At 56.2% G+C, this 19883-nt stretch overlaps 1 protein-coding gene across 1 annotated transcript in view; it reads right to left on the minus strand.

Annotated features, from left to right (window-relative positions):
* Positions 1-19883, minus strand: part of ADAMTS17 (ADAM metallopeptidase with thrombospondin type 1 motif 17) — a 190590-nt gene that overhangs the window by 16622 nt on the left and 154085 nt on the right. Inside the window, exons 17-19 of the mRNA XM_045825122.1 lie at positions 18843-19000; positions 15887-16046; positions 14595-14730 (exon numbers count right to left, since the gene is read on the minus strand). Of these exons, the coding sequence (XP_045681078.1) occupies positions 14595-14730; positions 15887-16046; positions 18843-19000 (454 nt within the window). The remainder of the gene's footprint in view (positions 1-14594; positions 14731-15886; positions 16047-18842; positions 19001-19883) is intronic.

Below are 19883 nucleotides of genomic sequence, written 5' to 3' on the forward strand. Positions count from 1 at the left end.
AAAGTATAAATACAATTCACGCACACTGTGGAAAGTCTGAGGGGGTCCCTAAAAGTGTAAAACGAGAGAACCGAAGAACACACACGGTCCTGGTCTTCTCCCCCTAAACACGTTGACTTCGACCTTGATGTCATGCTCTGCACAAACCATTCTACATGCTGCTTATTTCGCTCTTGTAGCAGAAGCAGCTCCTACGTGGTCAAAAATCTTTCCTCAGCACTCACTTTTTAAAGGCTTGCACGATACTGCATCGTGCAGATAGAGCCAGATGACTCAATGAGCGCAGAGGAGTCGGACAGTTGGGCAGCGGCCAGCTCCGTCCCTGGTCTGGACGGTTTCCAAGGGAAGGAACGGAGGTCCTGGATCCAGGGTGACGAGTGATGCGTTCGGAAGGCCAGCAGAGGCTGCTGGGATCTGCGCGTGATGGGACCACGATCCACTGTGGCCGGCGCTGTCCGCTCCGCCGGCCTGTTGGACGCCCGTTCCCTAGATGATGGCGCTTTAAGGGTGTAAAGACGCTGAGGCTACAGGGCCTCGGAAACCCTGTGGGTCTCTCTTCAGTCTTCCAATGTAGAGAATTCCGACTCCTCTTCAGGAGGCAGCAGCCTCCAGCCACTCACCCTTGACTCTCATCTCCTGCTTTGGACACACCCCATTGGTCAATGTTTTATCGGCACGGGCCTCGACCAACACGTGCTCTGGTTATAACCTGGCCCACTTGAAATCCATGAGCAGTAAAAACGACACTAATTGGACACTTCCGTGGGCAGATATGATGTGCCTCAGTCTTCCTTTGGTTCCCTGGGAAGGGACCTGCTCAGGGTCACACAGCCCGTGAGAGGCGAGGGGCAGAGGGCTCTCCCTATACTCCCCACCCAGCCCCGGTGTGATGCAGCACGGCCACTGGTTCCCGGTACTGGGTCACACCGGCACACAAATTCTAGGACATCTGTCCCGTGTCCCCACACACAGGCTCTTCCCAGAGGGCTGGAGTCCTGTTTCCCTGTCAGTCCTTCCCACCCAAAGGAATCTCTGAAAAACAGAGAGGACCCTCTGTCTGAGGTTAGCCTCAACTGCACACCACATCTGTGCACAGTAGGTGCTCAGTGAAATCTTGTTAAGTGAGCGAATGAAGGAGCAGCTTTAAACTCTCAGTTTAATGTCAATAGAAGCCCCTAGGTCTACCACTTTTGAGTTACTGCCAAATGTGGGTGCTGTGTCCTGTACTTTTCTGTGTCTGAGTATAGGGGATGTTTTGTACTTAAAAAATTGTTATGAATTTCCAACTTTACTGCTTTGTGATCAGAGGGGATTGGTTGTACTATTTCTGTTTCATGGAACCTACTGACGTTTTCTGTTTGACCAAACACGTGATCAGATTTTGTGAATGTTCTATGTGTATCTGAGAGACAGGTGTGTCATTTTTGCAGTGCAGTGTCTGATATATATGACTTCCCTTATTATGTCGTTTAGGCCTTTGCATCCTTCCTTATCTTCCATCGACTTGCCACTTGACCTGTCTTATATCAAGAAAGGTGTGTTAATGTCTTCTAAACCCAGTAAGTTTCCATCTACATCTCCTTGTATCTCCTGTGGTTTTGGATTTACATTGAGTAGTTACTTGGGGCATAAACACTCATAGCTATTATATCGTCATTGTTATATATTCCTATCTCCACCTTTGCTTTAGTTTTATCTCTACAATTAAACAGGTCAAAATGTAACCAGCCCTTTTACTGAAGTGTCCCCAACTCATCTCCTGGTTAGAAGAAGAGCATCCTGTCGTAAAAGGCTGGAAAACCATGGCCTGAGGGCCAAACTCCCTCTGACACTTATTTTGTAAATAAAGTTTTATTAGGACCACAGCCCTTCTCTTTATATACTGTCTATAGCTGCTTTGCGCTGCAATGATGAAGTGGTTACGACAGAGACTGTAGCATTTGCAGAGCGATAAAATCCAGTATCTTCCCTTTGTAGAAAAGCTTGCTGAGTTCCTAAGAAGGGCTGGTGGACACAGCTTCCTAAACTCTTGCATATTTGAAAATATGCTTCTCAAGCCTTGGTACTGGGAGGACAGTTTTGCTGGGTATAAAACCCTCAATTTCACATTCTCCTTCCTGGTTTGCTGTTCTGTAAGGACACCACTCCCAGCCTTGTGACAACCGAGACCAGGAGTCTGTCTGTGCGTCACTCACTGAAACCACGAGGAGTGGGGTGGGGGATGGAAGTGGGGAAGAGCAGAGTGGGCACCCCAGAATTCTTGGGGGAGCCCTACCACTTCACAGCCTTGAGATTCTGTGGGGTTTCCTGATGCTGCAGCCCTGGCCAAAGCGTGACAGGAGAGTGACAAATGCCACAGGCAGAGTCGCAGACAGACCCCCCAGGAGCCACCCTGGACATGAACAGAGGAGACCTGGGTCTGGCTGTTGCTTTGTGGTGATGGGCCATCAGGCTGTGGTGCAGTTCCACCCGCAGAGATATCATGGAGACCAGCTAGAGCCCCGCTGACCCGACCTACCACCCCAATAACTGGGTCAGACACCGTATTCCCATTAAACCCTGCCTTATCCGGGGCACACACGCAGCCTGCTTTTCAAAAATTTGTGCCCAAGTCAGACAGATGACTTCTGTCTTGCCCTCCAGTTGTGGGAGGGGCTGACAGCAGGGTGCATTCCTGGGACCCGCCTGTTTACCCACTTGGGAAACTGGGACCCACCCTGAGACTCTTCTCTCATTGGCCACAACAAATGTCATAGAACCAATCAGCAGAGCCTTGGAGGTGACACCGTGGAGCGCGGTGACACCGTGGAGCGCAGTGACACCCTGGACTGGATATCCTCCTGGAATGGGGCTTTGGATACTTCTACAAAATCAGGATAACGGTGATCATAAAAATGACACATTTTGCCAGGAACGGCCCTAAACGACTTACTTCTATTAACTCATATTCTCATGACAGCCCTCCGAGGTGGCTGCCGTGCGTCCCCCGTTTTTACAGAGGCCGAGTCGCCTGGCTGAGGTCCACCTGCGGCCTCTGTGGAGCTGGGATGGGAACCCAGCAGCCGAGCCTTCGTTCTTGAACTTGGACACACACACATACACTGCCTACTGGGGCTCATACTCGGCCTCCTCGGGCTGCTCTTGGCCGCCACGCAGTGTGCTCTCCCACCCGTGCCTTTGTCTAACCCTGTTCTCCTCGTTGAAGAGCAGCCGCGGACTAGAGCGCCACGCTGGCCTTGCTGGGCTTCTCTTTCCCAGGCTTTCTTACTTTGAAGGGGACTTCAGGAAACAGGACAAGCTGCTGCGGTTGAACCCTTCTATGCAGGACTCAGCTTGCTGGGCTCTGCCCGCCTGGCCCGAGCCGTCTGCGGAGTCCCCAGACCGCCTGCCACTGGCCCTCGGCTCACACCCCTTTCCCTGGTGTTCTTGTGCCTTTGCGTCTGGCTTGTCCAGAGCTGCTAGGCAGCAACCTTGTCCTGCACTCGTCTCCTCCTCCTCTCTTTGTTTAAGATGTTATTTATTTTCAGGGAGAGGGGGAGGCAGGGAGGGAAACGCTGATGTGAGAGAGAAACACCCATCAGTTTCCTCTCACACACGCCCTGTCCGGGGACCGAACCCGCGATGTGGGCACGTGCCCTGACCGGGAATCGAACTGGCGACCTTGCGCTTTACGGGACGACGCCCCACCCACTGAGCCACAACGGTCAGGGCTGACTCCTCTTTTATGTCCTGTTGGGCCTGCCCATGATCATGGAGACAAAATCAAATCCTACAGAATTCCCTCTTCCTGCTGAGCTATGTGAACACTTCCCCTAGCCATGGGGTCAGAACTAACTTTATATTGACCTTTGTTTTTTCTGTTTTCTAAAAGCAGAGGGGCCTGTGCACCCCCTTCCCCTTCCTGACTGCGAAGGACCGAAAATGACACAGTCAGCCACTGTTTCTGTCCCTGTCACTCCGACGACCCCTGCTTCCTGGAGTGTGAGCACTGAAGTCAGAGCGAAGGACCCACACGCAGCATCCTCTGTCTCCTGAGAAGGGCGCTTCGTGCACAAACCTGGGCGACCAGCTGCCCGAGCCCCGCAGAGGTGTGGGCTCCGGGCCTTCCAGTCCTCCAGGCCTGAAAAGCCGACCTTGCCCGCCCGGTTAGCCATGCACTCTTTCGACGGGAAGATTTCTGCACGTGCTGTGGGATTTGACCCACGGGATCTGATCCACTGAACCTCACTGTTCTGCTCGCGTGAGCACGCCAAGTGACTTTTGTGACTGTATGCGGCGGCTCTCGGTGTGGAGCCTGGAGCAGCATCATCAGAGAAATGCACACTCGCCAACCTGTCTGCGAGCGGGACCCCAGGGGCTCTGGGGCAACCCAGCCCCTGCACAGGCCACGGCAGCCCCCACTGTGGGGAGGCCCATGTCTTGTTTCCGATTCGCTCCCTGAGAGTGGCTGGGCCTCAGTCCTCCTTTGTCCTCCCTGACAGGCTCCAGGCAGGTGTGGCTGCACATTTTTTCCCTCCCTGCTCTCAAGACAGATGGAAAGCTCTCTCCAAGTGGCCGGGGAGCATTCCCTTCCCAGGAAGCGGACTAGGGGTCACTTCCTAGTGAAGGAAAAGCACATGAACGAGCCACATGCGTGGTGTGGGCCAGAGCACACGCATTATTTCCACGGCGCTAGTTTCTGCTCCTCACGCCGCTAGGAATTCCTCTTGGAACTGAGGTACTTCTGCTGCAGCAGGCTCCTTCCTCCAGTGCTATTTAAACCCAAATGCAGGTTGTCCGCAGTTGGAAGTGCGGGCGGGATCCAGCATTCCACGCCCACCCCGATCAAGCGCAAGTTCATCGCTCTAACTTCCCACCACCCTCCCAGCCCATTCTGCCACGGGACACTTGGGCGCCCCACATCCGCGACGCTTCCAGTCACACAGCCAACCCGGAGCCCACGCTTGGGGTTTAAATGACAGCAAGACCCTCTCATAATCCTTCTTCCTCCCCAAGTCCTACCCCCATCCTGCTGATAGCATCTGAATTCCCGGATAAAGAGCTCGGAAACATTCACGAAGTTAGAAACGAACCCTTGGAGACCAGACTGCTGTTTCTGTCCACCCTGGAATATATGTGAAGCGTACAAAGTTCCGCCCAGAAGGGGACTGTCAGCATACACGGGCACCGCTCCCCAACCTTTGGCTGCATGGAAACTAGCAGCCGAGGTCATTTAAATTATGTAGTTACACACTGAATTAGAAACGCGCACACATGCACATGTGTGTAGTGTCTTAAGAAATGACGGGGGAGCCATGCAATGCCGGGGTCCAACCACTGGCTGATGTGCATCGTTAATCGAGTTTTGTGGCTGCGCAGGGAGGACGGTGTTGGCTGGCGTTCACCGAGTGCTGACTCGGGACAGAGGAATTTATAGGCATTACTTCACCTAATCTTCTCAAGACTTCTACGGGAGAGGTCCTAATTTCCCAATTTATAGACGGCGAGATCGGGTAACTTCCCCATGAGTTTGCCTTTAGCGAGGGGTGGCATTGGGACCTGGCCCATGACCTCTGTGACCCAGTCCATGATCAATGACCCTCAGTACGGTGCCCCTTGGGTACCACAGGGAGCTTTTCACTCTTTTTTCTCATTACCTATCAAGCCTAATGCCTTGTGCATCTCAGTGCCATTACATAATAAGGATCTAATGACTGTGCATTCCCAACTCTAGACCTGTTTAAGTCCAGGCCGTGGTACAGCATGACTGGGTGAAGGAAGGAAGGGATTCTCATGGGAACTGATGCTGAGAGAGTGGGAAGAGAAGAGCAGCTGGGAGGGGTCAGGGCTGAGTCAAGGTCAGAGTCAGGTCAAGGTCAAGTCAAGGTCGGCTACAGGCGGGACGCGGCACAATGAAGTCCACCAGACTGAACAGGAGGAAGGTGAACGGCCTACTGGGGAACAACTGGGCGCTTACCAGGGTCTCAGCGCGACCTCTGACCCCCGCCCTTCTGTAATGGAGCCTCTGCCCGGGCCAAACGTTTGCCCCCCAGTGGGTGAGGGCTCACGGTGCTAACATGAACCCTCACTTCAATGCCGCGCCGCCGACCATGGTGCTGAGGGATTCTGGGAGGGCTGAGGCACTTCCCCTCCCCCAGGGTGAAACAGTCCACCCAGCAGCCCAGACGACTTACTAGCCCTGCGGAGCTCTGGGCGCTGCTGGGCTCTGGAGGGAGGGCCCACTTGGCACATCAGAGGCGCTCTACAGACAGAAGCTGAATAGGGCCTTGCTACAGCCTTCGCCCTCGTGGGGAAGGGACCAGGAAAAAGAAGGAGCACCTAAACAAAGGAATAACAAAGAGTGGCTGGTGCTCATCCTCTGCCTGGCGTTTGGCCCAGGTGAATTCATTGTTCAGCCACAACGGATGCACTGGAGGTCTCAGAGGGTATGGGTTTGACCCCGGAAGGGGCAGGTGTAGCTTCACACCCAGAGCAGCTTGGACCTGCGCCACAGAAGGCCTGTCACCTGTCCTGTCTCTGAAATTCGTGCCACTGCTCGCCAGGGTCTGAGTGACAGAGCCGGAGTGGCCCTCCCTGCCCCGCTGAGCCTGACACCAGCTAGCTGGGGGGTCAGCATCCCTGCTGGCACCTGTCCCTGCCCCCCAGCACTGCCTACTCACGGGCCTCCTGGGAAACCATGTCTTAGATGGCTGAATCCCTGAATTCAGATTCCTTTTCTAGCATGCATCCCGATAACACTTAAACCCAGCCAGAAAACCGACTAACTCTAGCACTTAGTGAAATGTGTCGAGGGTTTAATTTCACAACTTCAAGCCTCTGGCTGCGAGTGTCACTTCCAGAGAAGGGGGGCTGCCAGAGCTTCCCCTCAGTCCCCCTCCGAGCTGAAGTCCACTGCCAGTGCCACCTGCTGACTCCCCTCATCCCACCTGTGAAGATCTATGGAGGTGCCCTTGTCAAAAAGCGTTCTCTTTCGTGCCGGGATAGAAATAAGTTGTACTTATTATTAATGTCAGAATGGTGTAGCAACAAGAATGTCAGGTTTAAAGTAGGAAAACCTTGATTTGAGTTCTCCTTGCTACAGGCCTGACCTCGGGTACGATGCTAAACAGACGACTCAACGTCTCCATCTGTAAAACGGGGCAACTGCACCAGCGTCCCGGCCCTACTCCCTTCTCTCCTTCCTGTTGATGGGCAGGAACAGGCTGGCCCACACCCACCCCTCTGAGGGTTTCTGCTACCTGCACAATTCCTATCTTATCAGGAAGAACTAAGATTTCAGTTTCAAGATTCTCTGCTTCTACTGTATTCACTTCCAAATATTTCTTTGAGAGCAAAAAAAAAAGTTTCTCTGGGATTTACAGGAACGACCTGAATTCTCAGTAGAGAAGCAGGACAAAAGACAAGAGCTTCTTCACCTGCAGTTGATGACATCACTGGACGCCTGATCGGGTCACGCCCCAGGAAGTGGCACCCGAGTTGGGATGATCTGAGGGTGTGAAGAACCAGCAGAAGCCGGGGTTTGGCCACAGGTTGTACCACACTAGCCACCAAGACTTTGGGGCGGGGGAGAACTCTCATGCCTCGAGAAGCACACAGCAGCCGATGCAGAAGGTTCACGTCCAAGAGCAACATTCCCGCCGGGCTGCCTTTCCTACTGGCATCCAGGCGTTTTCCAGGACAGTAGCCCCCCTGCTCGCAGACTGGCCAGCTCTCGCCCCGGCTGGACAGTGTCCATGGATGCTCTCTCTCAGTTTCCGTTCGGTCATGACGTCAGCGTGCCTCTCCGTGTCCGAGGTGTCTGCTGTACTTGCCGGCCCGGTGTTGCCTTCCTCCATCTGGGGAGAACGCCTCAGTTGTCCCGCACAGGGCGTGAGCCAGGCCAGGCTGGTTGGACCTTCTCCGGGAACCTGTGACATCTGTCCGCTGGGGCTGGCCCCCAGGTCCCCCGCAGAGTAGCTTCCCAGCACCTCTTCGATTTGGGGAGCTACTCCACGTCCTTTCTGCATTTCTGATCTTCTCTCATCTTTTGGGGATGTTTTTAGATTCAGGTCCTGTCGCTTGGGAATCAAAGAACCTCGATGGCCATGCTTCTTGAATCTAGCATTTCACTTCAGATAAAGACAGGGTGCAATGAGCGCTAGAAGTCGGTGGTCCCCGGGCACCTCCTTTGCATTTCCAGGCTACCGCCAAGGCTCCAGAGCACACGGCAAGCTGGAGGGCCAGGAGTCCCATTTGTAGCCACATCACGAGCTACTCCGGGGAGGGGAGGGGGCGGGTCTCCTGACTCCCACCACACTTAACTGTCCCTTTGGTGGGAGGAAGAGGGCAATGGAGTGGATTTTTCCTATGGAGGCATAGGGTCACCTGAGCAGTCCACCTTGCGGGGTGGTGGCCCCTCCAATGTGATGCCAGCGGGTGGCATTTTTGTGAGCCACAGAATGACAGCTGGCCTGGGGAAAAGGACTTTCAGCCTCTTTTGCCTGTGTTTGGGGGAACGGCAACCATGCTGGACTCATAGGTCACTAGTAAGCCCTACAGAGGAAAGGCATGGAGAACTCAAGGAGGTCAAAGCCAGCTCAGACAGGGCCAACGACAGGGCGACTCACCGCGCCAGTCAAACTCCCTGACCTGAGAAACACAATCAGAGGCTCAGGGAGAGAGCTAGCCTTTCATTGTGCGAGAACAGAGGACGGAAGGTGGCCATGAACCTGAGACCCGATGACACTGGTTTGACGGGACCCTGCAAACATTCCAGCCGAGGCCCCTGACTGCCCTGAGCTTCCTCTGTGTGCTGAGACACCTGGGCTCCGGTGGGAACCTGCCAAAATGTTCTCCTCCGTCGACATCTGCTTTTACTCCAGTACGGTCAGAGGAATTTCATTCCACGATGATCAGAGAACACACTGTGCATTATGTTGCTCCTTGAACTCAGGTGGAGGCCTGGAAGACGGTCTGTCCTGGAGAACGCGGCACGTGCCCACGCTGTTGCTGGGGGGAGGGCTTTGCAGACACCCAGCAGGGCTCAAGGGTTCACAGTGTTGCTCCGGGCTTGCGCTTCCTTGCTGGTCTTCCTTCTAGTTTGAAAAACTGGTCACTGACAGCTGAGAGTGACAGCTGCTGCGATTTTTCTTCCCACTCTGTCAGATTTTGCTCTGTGGATTTCAGGGCCCTGTTATTAGGTCCATACACATTAATCATTGTTCTGTTTTTGCTGGATTGCCCTCGTCTCATGATAACATGTTCCTTCTTAATCTCTGGCAACTTTTTTTTTTGTTTTAAAATCTATTTTATTTGGCATTTGTCTGGGCATGCTTGCTTTTCTATTTGGATGGCGTATCTTTTCCATCTTTTTGCTTTCAGTGTCTTCGTATGGAAATGCGCACCTGGACGAAGAAAAGAGCACTCCTTCCGCGACACACATTGCCCCCATCTGGGGCCCGTTCATTCCTGGAAGAGAGCCAGCCAGCAGTGGCCCTCACCAGCCTCCCCGGGGGAGGGGCTATTTTGGGAGGCTTCCTTCCGTCGAGCACATCCCGTTCTCACTTCTGAAACATCCCTAGAACTTCTACAAGGTAGGAGTCCTTCATTGTCCACCTGCTCTGCACAGCCATTCCTCCCACATGTGGTGTTTCCCCGCCCCCAGAATTAAGAATCCCAGACCACTGTGATCATTTCTGCTTTTGTTCCTTGGACTGAGTTTCAACCTTTCCATTCACGTGTCTTTTCCTGTGATGGCGACACAAAAACCACATGCAAACATCGAGGGCGCCATGCAGTTTATGTTTTATTACTGAGAAAATTCCAGAAGACAGCAGGACCTCTTAACTGGCCTCAGGGTCTCCATGCAAAGCATTTCTCAATAGGAGCACCTCGTTAACCTGGGAAAAACGTTACCCATGAAGACGGTACCCGGTAGTTTTCTCGTGCTCTGTAATGACCACGGGGAGAGAGATGCACGCAATCAAAGTGCTCAGCAGGGAGGAAAAGAAGAAAACAGAGTTTTAAAACTCCAGACCACTCCGAAATGCTCTTTCTTTCTCCGTCTAGAATGTTCCCTAACTTAGACCAATAAGGAAAGGCTTCAAAACTTTACTACTTAAATATAAGGGAGGTTCTGGGATTTGCGTCGTGTCAGGATAAAAATCTGGAACTCGGCTACATTTCTCCTCCCCGTTCACATGCCATCAGCGAGGTAGGTGTGTGACACACCAAGGCTGATGCCCGCCGTTTGTTCCCTCGGGCACTCTTTCTGCATCTCCCGTGGCCTGCGGGGTGGCCCGCCTCCCAGACCTTTGGCCGCACGCCTGGCTGTTTGGAGAGAGGCCAAGCCTGAGAGAGGGAGCCACTCTGAGGACAGCTGGGCTGTCGCTGTTGGCCCGTGGGGACAGACGGCTCCCGGCTGTGCCCTTCCCGCCGGGGGCGGCCCTGAGTCTCAGGCTCCTGTTCTGCAGGATGCGGGGAGGGGCAAGGCCAAGGGCAGCCTCCCACGGCCTCCCGCAGCCAGGGCGCGGTAGACAGAAGGCTCACAATGAACTTTCCCTATTCTTTGTCACAGGAGGGCAGGGAAGAAAAGCCTTAAGTTTCAGACTGCCCAGAAATGCATTAAATAACACCTTTTCCGCTGGTGAAGAGCGACATGGTCTAGGCTTCATTCTTAAGTCCCAATCTCTCTCTCTCTCTCTCTCTTTCTCTTTCTCTCTCTCTCGCACACACACACACGTGCACGCACTTTCATAAAAACATACGGGATTCCATTCAATGTCAGCCCCAAACAAGGCAAACCTGGTTAAGATATTTGAGCAAAGAGGACAAATTCGAAATCCAAATACGCTTCCTTACAGATGACGACTCAGTGCCCTTGCCAGGACGATATTTAATATTCTTTTCTGAATCACCCTCGTTCAATCTGCAGCACAGCGTGTGCTTCCTGGAAGACGTTCAAGCCATAAATGCTACAGGGAAACATCTAATAGCTCGGAATTAACTTTCCCAGCGGCCGGTGAGCTCTGAAAGACTGCAGAAGCATTCACTCTGCCGAGGCGGCGCCCCGTGTTCCAGCGCGGGGCCCGCGCCGCTGTCGCTCGCTGCCGGTGCCTCACCCCAGGACTTCCCCGGGACTGGGTCTCCGGGGGCTGGCGCGCAGGGCTCCTCTTCTGATGCCGGATGATGGGGTCGGGGGTGGGGGGAGGGCTCCTCCTTGCAGACTGTGGTCAGCAAGGTGAGGGCTGCTGGCCGCGGTTGTAACAGCTGAGCCGACCTGCAATTTCTGCCTCTGCTGCCGACGTCGGGGCCAGGTCTGCCGACGTGTTTGCGTTGGTGCGCGGGACGCTGGAGCCCGGCCACATGCTCCGTGTGTGTCGGCGGCGTTCAGGTTCCACGTGGTTCAGGCAGGGCTCGGGAGACGTCTCCGTGGGGCCGGGCACTGGGGGCCGGATTGGAACGAAGAGGTGCACAGCGCGTGCTGTCGGGGAGGGAGCGGGGGAGCTGCTGGGAACCACATGGGCAATGGGGTCGTTTTAAAGGTCAGAGGGTGACAATCACACACAGACAGGCCCCTCCACCCTGCCGGATGCTGCAGGACGTGCAGGTCGGCTTCTTGAGTGAAGCTGGCTCCGTCGGGGTCGTGTATACGGTGCACGCATACGTGTGTGAGTGTGTGAGCAGATACAACCAGGGTCTGCAAACGCTGTGAAATCATTTCACGCGTCCCCTCGGCCGCACGGTCACTGCTCTTTGACGGGCCCTCATTCTCCTGGGACCCTTCAGGGGGGTCCCTTTGTGAGTTGTATAAAAGTCCAGCCGCTGGGCTGAGAGCCCAACATGAAAGCAACAGTGAGCATTGACTAATTAAAAAATAAAATATATATATACATATAAAATTAAAGCAAAGGAGAAAGAGAAACAGCACCAAGCCAGCGGGTCGGAAATAAAGAGACCAACACACAGAACCAGCCTGGGGCAGGAATCCTGGCATTTCTCTTCTGGACTCTGGGGCCAAGGGCAGGTGCCGTCCTCTCTCACACCAAATTCATCTTCTCCTCTGCTCTGCCCAGTTCTGCTCATTCTTTCCGGCGGACCCACACAATTTTACGGGGTCGGGAGAGTAGTGGGGCACGAAGGAGCGTGGCGGGCAGGGAGAAACCGAGTACCTGCCCAGTGACCCGAGAGCGGAGGCCTTGTCTTTCCCACGCCTGCACACCTGGGTGCGGGGAACAGGGCCCGGGGCAGGTGCTCCGCAGACGCACGTGCAGTAAACGAGAGTGCCGGTGCTGGGCTGGGTGCTCTGGGGTGGGCTGGGTGCTTTTTAAACAAGTGCTGAGCGTCGGGGCCAAAAACAGGGCCTCCAGGTAACAACATGCATAACAAGGGGACGCGTCCCGGGAGGTCGTGCCTTCAGAGCCGTGGTCTCCGTGTCTCTGTGGGCACAACGGGGGCACGTAATAACCCAGAACCATCACCCTGAGGCCCAGACCGGCCCGGAGGTTGTATCTGGGCAGACCAGAGGCGAAGGGCGGCTTTCATGCTTTTTAAAGGGGCGATAAAACAAAACAAAGAACGGCAGACATCGGAGACCATGCGTGGTCCGCTAAGCCAAAGAGACGTGCTGTCGAGCCCTCCGTAAAGTCTGCTGGGCCTCGTTCTGAGGAGATGCAAAGACCGTGCTTCTGAAGTCACCTGTAGGCTGACGTGTGCTTGGCTTGGACGTGCGTCCAGAGGCGGTGCGACGGCGAGCCTGGGGTCTGCCGGAACGCTCCGGGAGCACGCTGGCGCCAAACACACGTGCCTCACCCAGGCTCGGGGTGGCCCCGCGGCGCCAGCTTACAGAGTCTGCCCCTCTGCTACCTCGGGCTTGCGTGGGAGGCTTCTCTCGTCGGTGTTTTCTATGTGGTTTTCCGGTCAGTTCGCTAGTGCCACGAAGTCCCCTCCTGGAGGGTGTGTGGGTGGCAGAATCGTGAAGGCGCCACGTCGGCCCACCTGGTGGACAGCCGGAGGGCCGTGCGGTGGGGCTCTGAACTCATCTGGACTCCAGCGGAGACACCCCGCGGGCGAGCCGACGGCCTCGCTCCCACCATTCACGCGATCCGGGACACTCGGGGTCATCGTGTCTTCAGCAATTATTTTCTGTTCCCCCTTCCTTCTCTTCTTCTGTGACTCCAATGACGCTCATGTGAGAATGGTTGGCAGTGACCCACAGGTCACTGAGCCTCTGTCATTGTCAACAATCTTTTCTTTCCATTTTCCAGACTGGGTCATTTCTACTCTCCTGTCTTCAAGTTCACAGATTTTTTTTTTTCATCTCCAATCTGCTGTTGGACCAAACCTGCAACCCAGGCATGTGCCCTGACTGGGAATCGAACCGGTGACCTTTCGCTTTACAGGACAACGCCCCACCCACTGAGCCACACTGGTTCAAGAAATATGATTCTTGAATCAGTCCCTGTGATCTCTGTCGCTCGGCCATGCCCTTGAACCCATGCTGACCTCTTCTCTTCTACACTCACTTGCCCTGCTTTCCCACCGTGTCTGAGAGCCAGGCGGTCTGTGCTTTCAAGAGAACAGAAGGTGGCTGGTTGTATCTCTCAGTCCCCACAGTGGCAAGTCCTCTGGGATTGATTGTCTGATTGATTGATGGGTTGATGTGGGATGGCTGTCATACCCGAGATGCTCAGAAAGGCCTCCCAAAATGAGCAGTTCCTCGTGCCCTTCAGCGTTTGGGTAGAATTCTGTTCTTTGCTGAGGGGCATGGCAAATCGCCAGAACAAACTGCCCCTTCTTGCTCTCCTGCCTGCCTTCCCCCTTCACACCCACTTTACAAGTTTGACAAAGTGCAGGGCATTGGTGCAAAAACCAAATGCTCTGTGAAACTTTGGTAGCAGGCACAAGTTGAGCAAAACAAATAAACAAACAAACAGGAGAAACAAAACTGCCATGTCAAAAGTCCGGTCTCTACAAAAGGCGCACACACCTCCACCTGACCCACAGAAGCACAAGGCCAGGACCAAGCACCCCGACCCAGAACGCGACAGGAGGCCAGGGTGACATCGCAGGGTGACAATGCAGACCGAGGCGAGGCTGCAGAGAAGTCCCGCTGACGTCACACTGGAGAGGAAGTCTCGCCCTGGAGGCCGCGTTTCACACGACCCCTCTCCGCAGACGACCCAGAGAATTCACTCCTGGGCATGTGCGTCCCGGGGCAGAATGCTGAACGGGGGGGCCTGATGGATCCCGAACCACGGAACCCCAGAACCGCGCCCACTGCTTCCATTTCAGCTCCCGAAGGAGGCCGAGCATGCGCAGTAACCGGTGCGCACGTGCTCACGTGTACTCACATTCTCACGCTGAACACGGGCAGCGAAACACGCACCAGTTGGCAGTGCTTCCCCGTGACAGGTTCTCCAGCGAGGAGTTCGCAATTCTGTCACAGCTCCGGCCCGGTGGCCAGAAATTCAGCACTCCGAGCACGCACGAACCCCTCGGCAACGATGAGGGCACGTGGCCCGGAGCGGTGCTGCGGTGGTCCCGCCCCGCCCCCCGACGCACGGGCGTCGCCGCCCCCTCTCCGGAGGGCCCCCGTGCGCGGCCCAGCTCCTTACCGGGACTGGCACGGGTGTGAGTTGCACCTGCGGACCTGCGGCTCCGGCCGGCTGGCGGGCGGGCAGTCGCTGTCGTTCACCAGAGTCGTGGTCTTGTTCACAATCCGCGTGCAGGACACGACGGTCTTGCGTTCCCCTGGAAACCAAACCCCAGGAGGCTGAGAGGCTGCGGCCGCACAGGCCTTGAACGGGCGCTCATTCTCGCCTGCCGAGGAGCGCTCCCGCGCCTGGTTTGATCAGTCAGTCATGCAGCTGACTGCTGCCAGGGACGGGGAGCTCTAGTCTTCGTGAGGAGCACGTGTGAGACGTGGTAAGGGCAGGGTGGGGCAGGAGGAAAGTTCTAGAACAGGATACGAAAGAGGCAAGCCCTCAGATCGGCTGGGTCTTTGGATGGCTAGGGACTCACGAAGGCCCAGGTTCTGATCTCGGTCTTCGGTTTCTACAACGATTGCCAACCTCTATGTCTGTTCATTTGATGTGTAAAGTCTACCAATTGATGCTTCTCTCTCTCTCTCCCTTCCTCTAGGTTTAAAAAGCAATGAAAAAGTGTCCTTGGGCAAGATTTTTTTTAAAAATGGGGCTGACGTCATCCTAGATGTTGGGTATGGGTAGGCCATGTCCGGTGTCCACCCTGCCTTCCCACTAGCTGGGGTGGCACTCCAGGGTCCAGGCCACCCTTCCCTCGTCCATCCCAATCTGTGCCCCACCTCCCAGGACCCCACTGTGTGTCCCGTGCATCAGAGTGACAAAGAACATTGTACTGGGGGGCAACAGGGGGCTGACCACCCAGGAAATGCAGTCAGAGGGAAGGGAACCTAAAATACAGCAGCAGGTGGGGAAGCCAGGACTCAGCCCTGAATGGGTCCCTGGACTTGTGGGCCTTTTGCTCTCCCCGGCACCCTGGGGTGGGGTCACTGTGGCAGAGAGGAAAGCATACCTGGAAGCACAAACACCTTCAGGTGCCTCTCCACCAAGTGGCAACGGGGTCACTTGTCATACCTGGGACATAGCCGGACCTCGGCCAGACCCTGACTCACAGATCAGGGTGGGAGGGTCCCGTGCCGCAGGCAGGGCAGCCGCGTGGGGACAGCTCCCCTGAGTAGGAGACTCTGTCCCAGCGTTTTGCAGAGACCTGCAGCGGGACGTGGTTCGGTTCCCGTGGAAACACTGGTTATGTGGCCAGCCTGTCCCATGCTCCGAGCACCAACCACAGAGTGCCCCAAACTCATGTCTCCTTCCTCCAGCACAGCCCCACCACTGCGACCCCACGACCCCGAGACCCCGACGCTCACCTCCTCCGCACTGCACGCTGCAGCCCTCCCAGCCGCTGTGCGTCCAGATGAACAGAGAGTCCTGGGGTTTCTCCGGCTCGCTCTGGTTCTCGGCGGTGCCGTTGACGGGAATGGTGTATTCGTAATGAATGCCGTAGTTTTGGTCATGAAACAACAACACCTGGATGGGCCGCAAGAGAAAAGGCCGTTTTGAAATCCTGCAAGAGCCCCGGGTTGCTGAACACACACGGTGAGCCACGCCGCGCTGTCTCCCTGTCGGTGGGCACTGGGTTTCAAAACAGGCCCCACCTCAGGGTCTCAGGGTGCTCCTTTATTTCAGCGTTGGGCTCCACGGGTACCCAACTCTGAGCAAAGCGCATGTGAACCGTCAGCAGAGAGTTCTGCACTCTCCCACTGGGGAGAGGACCGATGCAGAAGGGGAATTTGGGGATGAGTGAGTTTGTGCAACCGTACGTCACACAGGGAGAAAAGTACCCGTTCCCACAAACTCACTCGCGGAGCTGTGCCCCTGCCGGCAAGCAAGACACGAACAGACTGCTTTTACCTAAAAGGGCATCTGAGGAGGTGGGGTTGCTCCATGTCTTTGAGGATGAACGTCACTGCTGTGTGTAAGGCAGGCTCGAGGGCAAACACAGCCCACTGCGGGGGAGCCTTGGGGACGTCTGTTTGGGATCCAAGGCTGCGGGAGCCTTCCCACTGCAGGGGAGCGAGGAGGATGAACTGCCCACAGCATGGTGGAGACCTGGCTCAGGGCGTAAAGCTGGGGGTGGGAGGCGGGGAGCCGCTGCCCTGCAGCATGGGGACGGCGGATCTGAGCTCCTGCTGAGTGAGCAAAGGGACCAGCCCACTCCCCCTGGTGATGCAGGTGACAAGCCGTGTGAGGACAGAGGTGCTCTCCTGGCTTGATGTGCACGCAAACGGCACACATGAATGATGCAGAGCACGACTCGTGGGAGAGCCTGGCTGTGAGGGATGGGTCCTCACGCTTGGCTTGGGACCGGTGGGTCCTCTTGCATCGAAGCGGCTAGCAAGTCCACCTCCTGACCAGGAGGCAGGGGAGAAGGGCAGCAGGAGCTAACAGCAGACATGCAGGGCGCACCTGACCTGACGTGGGGAAGGCCGAGTGGGAAGTGCCAGAGGCGGGAGCCATCTTCCCTCCCGAGGGCCTCGCAGCCCTCCAGGGGTTGAGCGTGGGGTGGGGGGGCAGGGTGCTAAGAGCCGCCCAGAGAGCATAAACAGGCACTTCTCCAAGAAACAGACTTGTAGGAACGCACTTGGAAACATGCCTTCAGTGTTTTTTTTTTCTTTTAAAAAGAAAACCCTTTAAAAGAGATCTTTATTATCTCAGTATGGGAATAAGACTGGTGAATGGAGAATCCAGATGAAACCAATTTCGTGCAATTTCGCAGCCATGTGCAATCTGCGTGCCCGTGCACGGCTGGTTCCAAAGGCGGGTCCCCGTGGCTCCACCGGCGCCCCGGACCCTGCAGAGCACTGCATGCATCTGGGTTTGGGGACAATGACTCTACATACTGCCAGAGGGGCACCTCTCGGGTCTGGGTGTCAAAGCTGCACGTAACAATAGTATTTATTTCACGACAGAGCAGCAATCCGCATCAAAGAGGGCGGGGACCTGGGCTGCCTCGGTGCCGGCTCTCCCCGAGAGCCGGCTGACAGTTCACTCAGTGCAAGAGGGCTTTCAGAAAGGACGGGAAGCAGACCCGTCTGGGCGTCTGCTGGAGAGAGCAAATGCAGGGGCTGACAGGTGATGTTTTGGTGAGAGCCTCCTCTTGTCCTTTGCTCCCTCCGGTAGCCCCTCGGCACGTGACTGCTGTTCAGTCAGGAGAGGAGGGCTTGCTCCCATGACAGACTAGGGAACAATCGTATCGCAGAGAAGTGGCTTGGGCCCGGGGCCCGGGGCCCTGGACACCACCTCACAAGGCTGTGCCTGCAGAGTCAGTGGGCTGAGGGTTTGCAGTGACTGACTTCCAGGCAGTTTATGTTGTGCACGGAAGCCGGCCTGCTTTGCACCCGCCGTGGGTGACGCTGCATTGGGTGCCAGGGCTCACGGCAGAGCTGTCTCCTCAGGAGATTCCCCGGGAGATGGCCAGGGACCACAAGTCAACGGGGGAAGGACTTCCCAGCAGAGGCTGAGGACGAACTGCACTCTAATCAGAGAGGCACAAGCTGCCATGAAGCCCGTTCTTTGGATGGAGGCCCGGGGTCTGTCACGGTGAGCTGTCAGAGGTCAGCCGGGAGGACTCCTGGGCCCCATCTCCCCTGGAGATGCTCGATACATAGCCTCACAGTGATGCCTAGGTGGGTGCTCCCTCGGTCTGCAGGAGTCCTCCCTGACCGTCAGAGAGGCCGCACCTGCCCACACCTGCCCACACGGGTTTCTGGAGACCACCCGGGGAGTCACTATTCCCGCAGAGCCCGGCTCTCCCTCCCAGCCCCCCACCCGACGCTTGCTGCGAGCCGAGTTTGGAAAATCCGAGCGACACTAGTTTAGAAGGAAATGGAGCCCCCAGCTCATTCCCAACAGGTAATTTCCAAGGTGGACCGGCAAGCCGTGGGGCCGGATCTGTGCCACCTGATACAAAAACTCAGACTCTGAGCGGGTCCCTTTCCTTCACGCTGCCGGGTCCCACGTGGCCGAGCGGGTCCCTCCCTGGAGACAGTCCCTTTGGGAAATAAGTTGGAGCTCTGCCAGGGAGGAGGCGGGCGGGGAGTGGAGAGGGGAGCGTTCTGCAGCAGGCCGCGGAGGGATGAGAGGAGGAAGCTCCAGAGAGAGGCTGGAGCTGCAGGTGGCCGGTCGGTCACACCCCGGGAAACCAGGTGCGTCTTCCCACCACCCGAGGCCCCAGGGAAGACGTCGATGATGGGGTTGGGGGTCAGGTAGGGGGGGCCCTCCAAGCCTCGGTCTCAGGACAAACAGGAAAGCGCAGCGAGTTACCATGAGGTGCAGGGGGATCTTGGTCGGCCCCTTGGCGGAGATCTTCTCCCACAGGCCCCTGCGCACGTAGCGCACGGTGGTGCCTGCGATCTGGAACTCGCCTGGCAGCTCGATCTTCCAGTCGCTGTTGATGGACCTCTTGCTGGAGTCCTTGAGGGCTGGGGAGAAGAGCGACACCGGGGCGTCAGGAGGGCCCGTCTGTCCTTGGCGGGGGGGGAATCTGGGCATGCCGAGTGGCCGGCAGAGGCCTCACCGCCCCGGGGGGGGGGCGGACAGGAAGCGGGAGAAGGCGCGCTTCCTCTGGACCGAGAGCGGAAGCCTCGCTTGCAGGGAGAAGACGCCTCACAACCCACCACAGGACCCCGGGAGAGCGGCTGGGGGCCCGCCCCGGGTGGGCTGCCCGTTTCGGCCTGGACTCACGCGGAGGGTCCGGGGAAGGGCGGCCGGGGCCAGGCCCATTTCACTGAACTTAGACAGTCCTCTGCCCGACGAACGAATTCCGTGTTAACGGGTCCGAGGCTACAAAACGCGTTTTGCTGCTTTAGCAAAACTCAGGGGTTCATTCTACAGTTACCCCCCTGGGGCTTCCGGGTAAGGAGGGCGGCCTGACTCCAACACCCAAGGATTCAATACGCCTACGTTCATCAAGTGCACGTTCCTTCACGAAATAAGCGTCACTCTTGAGTAGTGCTGACCGCCATTCATAAAACCAGTCGTGGGGATGTGGCGAACCACCACCGCACAGGGAATGCAGTCAACACTATTGAAACAACTGTGGGCCAGGTGGGTGCTGGACGCATCGGGGTGATCGCTCTGTGAGGTACGTGAGTGTCTGGTCACTGTGTTGCACACCAGAAACTAATACAATGCCGAGTGCCCAGTGTATTTGGAAAATAAATTTTAAAAAAGGAAATGACATGATTCTATTAAATATCAGAGTCTGGGAAGCCCAGCTGCCCACAGACAGGGCTGGGCCCGGCGTGGCGGGGGCTCCCACACCGCAGCTCTGTGGGTCTCGGCCTCGCACTTGGCCCGCGTACT

Source organism: Phyllostomus hastatus, unplaced genomic scaffold, assembly GCF_019186645.2.
Source record: "Phyllostomus hastatus isolate PE091 unplaced genomic scaffold, TTU_PhHast_1.1 phas_scaffold_555, whole genome shotgun sequence".
Classification (NCBI taxonomy): domain Eukaryota; kingdom Metazoa; phylum Chordata; class Mammalia; order Chiroptera; family Phyllostomidae; genus Phyllostomus; species Phyllostomus hastatus.